The sequence below is a fragment of the Trifolium pratense genome, linkage group LG5, assembly GCF_020283565.1.
Source record: "Trifolium pratense cultivar HEN17-A07 linkage group LG5, ARS_RC_1.1, whole genome shotgun sequence".
Taxonomy (NCBI): domain Eukaryota; kingdom Viridiplantae; phylum Streptophyta; class Magnoliopsida; order Fabales; family Fabaceae; genus Trifolium; species Trifolium pratense.
The window spans coordinates 2,749,286-2,758,331 of record NC_060063.1 but is presented as its reverse complement, the minus strand read 5'-3'; the positions used below and the strand labels follow the sequence as shown (position 1 = coordinate 2,758,331).

The 9,046-nt window shown below is 31.5% G+C and overlaps 1 protein-coding gene across 1 annotated transcript; it reads left to right on the top strand.

Moving 5' to 3' along the window:
- On the top strand, positions 1 to 4,171 carry LOC123884001 (vacuolar protein sorting-associated protein 32 homolog 2-like). The gene is made up of 7 exons (XM_045932973.1): positions 1 to 273; positions 1,875 to 1,974; positions 2,079 to 2,164; positions 2,256 to 2,347; positions 2,697 to 2,811; positions 3,077 to 3,272; positions 3,716 to 4,171. Exons 1-6 carry the CDS (start codon positions 196 to 198, stop codon positions 3,266 to 3,268), a joined length of 663 nt encoding a protein of 220 aa, XP_045788929.1. The 5' UTR covers positions 1 to 195; the 3' UTR covers positions 3,269 to 3,272; positions 3,716 to 4,171.
- The last annotated feature ends 4,875 nt before the right edge of the window (positions 4,172 to 9,046 follow it).

Sequence of the window (9,046 nt, the reverse complement as noted above, 5' to 3'; positions counted from 1 at the left end):
TGCAGGTTCTTTCCTTCGATTCGATCTATCTATGACCAAAACAAAACCCAATAACAACAACAACAACATCATCTTCTTCTTCATCGCTTTTTCTACTATCTACCCAGATCCCAAGTTTGAATCTTTCATCCCTCTTACGATTCAATTTTCATAAATTGTTTCAATCAATCAATCAATCACAAATACTTAATAATTATGTTTAGCAGAGTTTTTGGTAAACCTAAACAGGAAACTAGCAGTAATGCTGTTGCCACTTTAGACAAGTTAAACGAGGTAGTACCTACTTCTATTTCTATTTTTCCATTATTGCCCCTTTTATTACTTTCATCTTTTGCTATGATTTGTGTGAATTCAACTTTTTGCCTTGACTTAATTATACTTTTCTATTTTGCACTTAGATCATGTTTGGATAACTTAATTAAGTACTTATAGGACTGTTTGGCAAAAAAATAGGGGTTAGCAGCTTATAACTGATGAACTTATAGTGAATAGCTTATAAACTAGCTTATAGATTTGTCGCAGATAAGCTAGCCTATTGAATTTGTAGTGTTTTGTAAAATTAGCAGTTGAACTAGTTTATAAACATGAAAAATATGAAATGACATACAAAGATATGTTTAACTAATATTTCATTTTTATCAAGTAAGATGACATTGACAAGGGTAAAATTGGGAGAAAAATGATAAGTTATAAGCTAATTGAATTAGCTTATCGAAATAAGATATAAGCTAGTAAAAATAAGTTAGAAGCCCGTGAGATAAAAATGTTACCAAATAGGTCTTTTTTTCATGCGAGTTTATAAGCTCAAAATTTGATATTGCCAAACAAAGCCTATAATTAAGTCCTTATTATATAAGTTTTTATGTATAAGCTAATTTTATAACAAAAGATAAAATAAAGTCAGTTATCATAAGCTATACTGGAGAGCGGAAAAAATGTTAAAAAACAAGTAATAAACATGTCATAAGTTGTTTCCATAAGCTCTTCCAAGTAGGGTCTATTTGGATTTACTTAAAGTTTATCAACTAACATAATTTGGGAGAACTTATGAAAGTGGATTATGACATGTTCGTAATTGTTTTCAACTTATTTTCATAAATTCTATTGCTGCAAATAAGCTATTTATTCAAACAAAGACTATCATAAGTGTTTATTGCAGTAGATAAACTCAAGTAAGTCAATCCAAAAGACCCGTTATTGTTATATTGCTGCATGATTTAATGGTGAATAATATCATGCCAACTTTAATTCCTATTATTACACTACACCTATGAGCTGTGACTGTGAGTGCTGAATAACAAATAAATACATCAATTGCCATATATCCTATTTAAGACCATGTTTGGATAAATAGCTTAATTAAGTTCTTATGATATAAGTGTTAATTTATAAGCTATTTTTATAACAAAAGGTAAAACAAAGTCAAATTGTTTTCATATAAACTATAAGTTGAGTATATAGGAATTAGCTGAAAACAGCTTATGAATAAGCTAGTAGATAAGCTCGAATAAGACAATCCAAATAGGCCCTTTGTTAATTGGCACAGAATTACAGTAAAATACTCACTCCTTAGTATCTATTTCAATATTTTCTATTTATGAGCACATCATTGGCAGAAAATATTCTTGCAACTCTTCTCACAGTCATAGCCTTGGACTGTTTTATCTATGTTCTTTTTATCTATGTTCTATTGTTAGATATGTCTGCTTTCTATTTTGAAATGTATATCATATATGTATATTAGTGCATGCATCATGTGACAATAGATATGTGCTTTGTTTATTGTTATCCATTTGTTTTGAGAATTAATTTACTGTTTGAGATTGAGAGAGTTGATTTCAGAATTTGAATTTTTGTCCTTTGAAATTATACAGACACTAGAAATGTTAGAGAAAAAGGAAAAAGTACTCCTTAAAAAGGCCGGAGCAGAAGTTGAAAAAGCCAAAGAATTCACCAAAGGAAAGAACAAAAAAGGTAGGTTCTTAAACTGAATTTTTGTACTTGTTCTTCAGAGTTTTCTTTAATCCCACTTTCCCTTATTTTTAATGGCATGTGACTTGAGTTTTTGTTTTGTGCAGCGGCAATTCAATGTTTGAAGAGGAAGAGGTTATATGAACAACAAATTGAGCAGCTTGGAAATTTCCAGTTGCGTATTCATGACCAGGTGCGGATGCAATTATATTTAGTATTAGTTTAGACAATGGTTTAGATTATTAATCTTCTTTTGTGTCTTATGGTGGTGATCTGTGTTATAGATGATAATGTTAGAAGGTGCTAAAGCCACCACAGAAACAGTAGATGCGTTAAGAACAGGAGCAGCTACTATGAAAGCTATGCAGAAAGCAACGTATGTACTGCTATTAGATGATTCTATGTCTTTAATGGGCCGTTGATTATGATTTATGACATTATTAAGGGCCTATATGCATTTGCTTATTTGAGCTAATCTACTGACATAAACACTTGTCTATAAGTTGTTTTTAGCTTATTTCCATAAGCTCTCCGACATAACTTATGAAGATAGCTTATAGTTTATATAAAAACAATTTGACTGTATTTTATCTTTTATTATAGAAATACCTCACAGGCTTACACATAAACACTTATATGATGAGCACCTATGCTATTAGTGCTTAATTAAGTTGTTTATCCAAAGTCCAAACAAAGCGTAAGTTTGCTTCTGTTTCTTTTTTCAGGAATATTGATGATGTTGACAAGACCATGGACGAGATAAATGAACAGACTGAGAACATGAAGATGATTCAAGAAGCACTGTCAGCTCCAATTGGTGCAGCTGCTGATTTTGACGAGGTCATTCTCTCAAATCTTTACTTGTTTGTTATGTCTGTTGCAAATAGGATACTTGATTATTTGTACCTTTTGATTGTGTAGTGTAGTGTTGTAGAGTACTAATCTATGAAGCATTGACACTTACTAACACGTAAACACCGATAATAGTTTAAGAAAATGGAAGTGATTGAATATAACCACTTTTGTTTGCATCCTGTTGCGTGTCGGTGCTACGTAGGTGCTAATACATGTCTATGAGGCATTCTGAATTTATTTTTGTTTTCAGGATGAACTGGAAGCAGAACTTGAAGAATTGGAGAGTGCTGAGTTGGAAGAACAGCTTCTTCAGCCAGCAACTACAGCTCCTGCTGCCGCAGTGCACGCCCCACCTGGTCGCCAACCTACACGCCCTGTTCCTGCAAAGCCGACTCCTGAGGAAGATGAATTGGCAGCTTTGCAGGCTGAGATGGCACTTTGAGCGGGTACCTTTTCTCGCCTGTGACATAACCAATCAATCTGTGCTGTTATCTATGCATTAGTTTCTTTCATCTGAATTGATGTTGCATTTACTATGTCAGTTAAATGATATGTTTATGTCAAATTTTCATGTTTTTCCTAAGCCAGAATTATTTTAGGTAGCTGTTCTATCTGGTTTTGCCGCGGCTGGCTTATCTTAAGCCAGAATTTCGCTGGCTTTGTTATCCATGATGATAAGTGTCTTCCATGACATATTGTAATTTGTAACTAAATGACCGTGATGTGGAGAATTCTGCGTCTCTCCTTCTGGCTTTGTATGTGCGAAATTATTGAACAGACCAGAAGATGATGTATATAAAAACCGAAAAAGACATTGAACATAGAAGTCCCCCCTTCAATTCAACACTTGCTGCTTTTCTCATTGATGTGTTTGAACCCTTTTTTCCAGGTGTGCATATCGAATTCAAATGGTGATTTATTTGGCTATCTGATACTTTGTGTGGATATCTCATGCACTGCACCTTTAAAAGTTATCTTTCGATACCAAGTATGTAAAATGAAAAGTATATTCTCTATACTCGTAGCAATGCCAAATATATATCGACTATAGATTCATAAAAAAATATAAGCGTCACTTCATATTGCACTAATGCAATCAGAAAACTTCATTTTACATGTTTTGATGCTAAGTAGGAGAGAAAGACATGTGATGTGAGTGAAATATAGAATTTGGTACAATGATGATTGATAACTATTAGACAGAAATAGCTTGTTACAAAAAAAATCACCATTGCTGCCTTACCAGTGGTTTGAACCAGCAATAACTTGAAAGTTTTTTACCTGAAGCCACTAGGTTCTAATGTGCTAATGACAGTTTAACAGTAATTGATGTGAATTTGTTCTTTTTTTTTTTTTTCTTTTTGTTGACATTTTTGTCATGTAGCTTAAGTAGCATAAGAAATAAGTACCATATGTGGTAAGGAATTTCAACTGAGACCAAACCATGTGTGGCCTCAATAATACATGGTCTCCATTATTGATAAGTTTGTGGTTGCAAATTTTGAACCTCTCTCACACAACTTGAATCAAGTAAAAAGGGTGATTGTAGATTAATCTCCAACTCCAAGGGAAATTCATCACATTCTACTGGATATTTCTTCAAACCAGCAAGTGTTTTCTTAAACAAATTCAAATCCTTATATATTGTAGATTATTGCCGTTTTAAATTACTTGATATATTTATTATTATTTTCAAAATATATCTTTCATTAATATTATTAATTTATATTGAGAGATGACCTGACAAATCAAAGTTGGACATATCTATACATAAAAACTAGTAACATACCCGTGCTTATGCACAGGACGCGCATTTTGCGAATTTCATCATGTTGGTTACTTTTCATGAAGTAGTGGAGAAAAATTGGTTGGCCTATGAGCTAGGATACAGCTAGGTTGAGTAATGTTACATCTTTGTCCATTGTCAACGAAATCACGAGTAACGCGTTTGAACCGGACTACACGTTTTTAAAATGTTTATTCTTTTAATTTTAATGTCATTATTGAACTGGACTCTTCATTTGTCAGGAGAGAATCCAGTCTCCATGCTACTATATCAAAGATGATTGCACATACATTATGAAAAAAAAAAACTTTGCAAAAAGACAAAATAGATGTCATTGGAAATTTTGATGCATCATAAAATAAGGAGAAATGTGATGAGGTTGAAAACAACTCTTTAGTACTACAGTTCTATTGTGCCACAACAGTGACAGAGGAAGATTGCAATGACAACAAAATCTCTTGCAATAGTTATGTATTTGTGCATTTCAAACTTGAACAGTCAAATGTATTTTATAATAAAGATCGGACGGAGTAAAACAAGTTCTATGTTTTTGCTAACCAGATGAGGTTGAATTTATTATTGAGGAGAGAAGGCAATTACTCACAGAAATGTTTGTATGATGACACTCAATTTAAGAGACCAAAGGTACAAAATAATACTCCCTCCGATCTTATTTATAAGCAAAAGTCAACAAAAACTTTTGGCCTTAAATATAAGTAAAAGTTACCTAAATCAACTTTATTTAATGTTATTCTTCCAAAAATACCCTTATTAATTATTCTACTTTTTAACATGATTGTAGAGTCCCAATGCAAATTTAATACTCCCTCCGTCCCATATTATAAGCAAAAAAAATTACTTTTTCATGTCCCAAATTATAAGCAAAAAAAACTAACTTTTATCATTTTCAAGATAAACTTTTACTTAATTTACTCTCTCTCTTCTTTTCCCCATAATCAATAACCAATAAAAACTGTTTTTACATCTTCCCATGAAACTTATTTCTACAAATACACAAAAAGTCAACCTTGAAATTATCATATTTTATTTTTCTTAATAAGTGTGAAAATATTTTTTTTTGCCTGTATTATGGGACGGATGGAGTATATTATAAGGTCATTTTAGTCATTGTAATAAAAGTTTTACATAAAATCAAGACAAAAAAATAACTTCTTAATAAGTGTGCAAATTGGTATATTTGCTTATAAATAAGGCCGGAGGGAGTAGTGCTTAACATAACTAATAAAAAAAGGCTTTGTAAAAAAAATGTGATTAATTGTGTGCCAAATGTTTGTAGTATAAACACATAATTTTTTTGTTCATAAGACGACAAATGGTAAAGTCATTATAAATTCACATATAAGTGGATGTCTGACCTAATAATTTTGACATTTTTTTACTAGTCAGCTAGGATTTGTGTACGAGATAAACAACTTTGCTTTAGTCATACCCTTTATTTTATATTTCATTGTATAGAGAGTTGCGTTTGTTGTTAACCTAAGCAACCAATGCTTGAACTATTTACCATTGCAAGTTGTTTAGTGGAGACCACATTGTATTGTAACATTATTTTTTTATCTCTGAAGAAAACAGAACATGAAATTTTTGCCAAGATTACTTGCTGTCGATAATCCTCACAATCACGTGACCACAGATACATTGTAAATTCAACAAAGCAATTTTAACAATTCCTTTTTTTGCTAAGATTTCTTTCCTACAGTCACTTTTGAATAGAGGAATTCAAGTCTCTTTGTGTTTGGTTATGCTGTAAAAATAGAAAGATTTTCCTGAAGATGGTGTTAACATGTGACTTACGCATACCGGACAGAACAGTACAGTACAAGACAGAACAACACAGGACAAACGTTTAAGGTATTGAATAAACTTTGTGTTGTACGATGTTTGGTGGATAAAATGTTATTTTGGTATTTTAGACAACTTGTGCTGAGGATAAAAAGTTGTCTCATGGTTCTGTGAGGGACAAAAATTTCAAGTTTTGTCCTGTCCCATTGGCTCCCAGTTTGTCTAGTACCGGGAACAGTTTTAAAATCAACACACAGTATAACAAAAATTATCATGTCCAATCCCTTATTTTTTAGCAGATCAAACGTACCCTTAATAACAACAAAAAGTACAAGGAGCTAATAATACCAACTTCTGAACTTGTAAAGAGTACAAGGAGTTCATTGAATCTTTGACAGCTAACTTTTATACATCACTTTCCATCACAACATTTCTATATTTATTTTCTTAACAAATCACAACATTTCTATATTTATTTTCTTAACAAATCATCTAAAGACACTCATTAATATTTTTTTAAATGAATTAATTATGTAGTTTTTTTGTTGAGATAAATTATGTAAAGTTATTTTTAATACATTCTTATAAATTAGAATCAATTAGAGGCAAAATCTCTAAATTCATACTTCAAGTTAAAATCAATCTGGAAACAATATCAATTCTATTCTAAATATTCAGTTTGTTTGGTTCAGCGGTTTTTTCAGGTCCTGAGGCACAAGCAAGAAGCTAGCTTCCATTCTAATGCAAGAGGCGGTGTGTGATCACATGAAAATATGTCGAAACTAATTCTACAAATCTAAAACTAATTTGGTATTCTATAAAAGTGGAATCAAACATACACGAATTCGAATTCGCAAATGCAAAGAGTAAAATAGGGTTGACTATGATAAGCCTTAACCCTAAAGTAACCAAGGCATTCTGCCAAAATTTGTTGACAATGTTTCTAAAACTCACCATCACATATAGTGTAGTGTCCGACTACTAGAAAATCAAGGTTGATTATTGATCAGTGCTATATTTTCAAACATTAAATATCTCCGTGCACAACTAGAGATTAATTTTTCAAGTTGAGTAAGATACATTTAAGGGTTAACTGCTTCTAATGTATTTTTTTTTCATACGCACCTATCAGAGATCAAATCGAACAAAACGTTAAGTACACATGTGTACTAACACTACTTCCACACCATGTTGGTACCAGCACAATCAATCAATAATAAACATAGAGAAAGAGACTAAAAGGATTATGAAAAGAATTTCATTAAAGAATAGAATTGAAACAAATAAGTACAAAAAAAGAGAAACTAAAAGGAAAGCATGATCAATAGATGAATCAATCCAGCAATTGAGGTATGCATGCTCCACTGGTTTCCAAAGATTAACTAATGAATAATGTAAGTAAGGACCAAAGCCAACAACATCAATCCACATGCAATTCCTTGGTCCAATGCTGTCCCTGCAAACCAAATAACAACATCATAAATCATCATCACCTACAAAATTACTAGTTTTAACAAACTAATTAACTAATTATCATCAAAAAATTGAAAATCAACTTATTCCCAACAAACCAATTCTACTTATTATCATAATAAAAAAATGAAAATTAACTTGTACCAAACAAACCCAATTGAAATCTAAACAAGACCATGATTTAATCATCACCAAAGCAGGAAAAATTGAAATTTTACTTGTTCAAAACAAACTCAATTGAAATTTAAACACACCCATTAATTAATTATCATAAAAAATAGAAAATCAACTTCTTCCCAACAAATTCACATGATTTGATCATCACCAAAGCAGGAAAAAAAATGAAAATTTACCTGTACCCAACAAACTCAATTGAAATATAAACACACCCATTAACTAATTATCATAAAAAATTGAGAATTAACTTGTTTCCAGCAAACCCAATTGAAATCTAAACACACCCATGATTTAATCATCACCAAATCAAGAAAAAATTGAAAATTTACTCGTTCCCTAAAAACCCATCCATGATTTAATCATCACCAAAGCATAAAAAAATTTGAAAATTTACTAGTTCCTAACAAACCCAATTGAAATTTAGGCACACTCATTAATTAATTATCATAAAAAATTGAAAATTAACTTGTTCACAACAAATCCAGATGACTTAATCATCATCAAAGCATGAAAAAAATTGAAAATTTACTAGTTCCAAAATAACCCAATTGAAATTTAACCAGACCCATTTATTAATCATAATCAAAGTTAAAGAAAAAAAAGTGAAAAAATGAATTGATACCATCACTTGTTGGAGCAGGAGCAGGTGCAGGGATCTGAGCATTGATGGAAGGAACAACAAAAGCCAAAGCAATAGAGAGAAGAGACATGAAGAAAAGCTGAACTCTAAGAATCTCCATTGATGATTGCAATGAAACACACACACACTCAATTTGAAAATGGTGAAGAGGAAACAATGTTAGGGTTTTGTTTTATAGTGAAAGAAAAAAGATTGATTTTTGGTGAGAGAGAGAATCTCGCAAAAAAAAAAAAAACAACAAGACACTCTGGCTAGAGAAAAAGGGTGTTATTAGCCGTTGATGAATGACACGTGTAGGGTTGATATTGAATGCACGTTATAAAGAACAATAGTGAATAGAG

Coding starts and splice junctions, on each gene's coding strand:
- LOC123884001 (XM_045932973.1), top strand. CDS start 196: ATGTTTAGCAGAGTTTTTGGTAAACCTAAACAGGAAACTAGCAGTAAT. Junction 2,165..2,255: donor AGTTGCGTATTCATGACCAG/GTGCGGATGCAA, acceptor TCTGTGTTATAG/ATGATAATGTTAGAAGGTGC. Junction 2,348..2,696: donor AAAGCTATGCAGAAAGCAAC/GTATGTACTGCT, acceptor TTCTTTTTTCAG/GAATATTGATGATGTTGACA.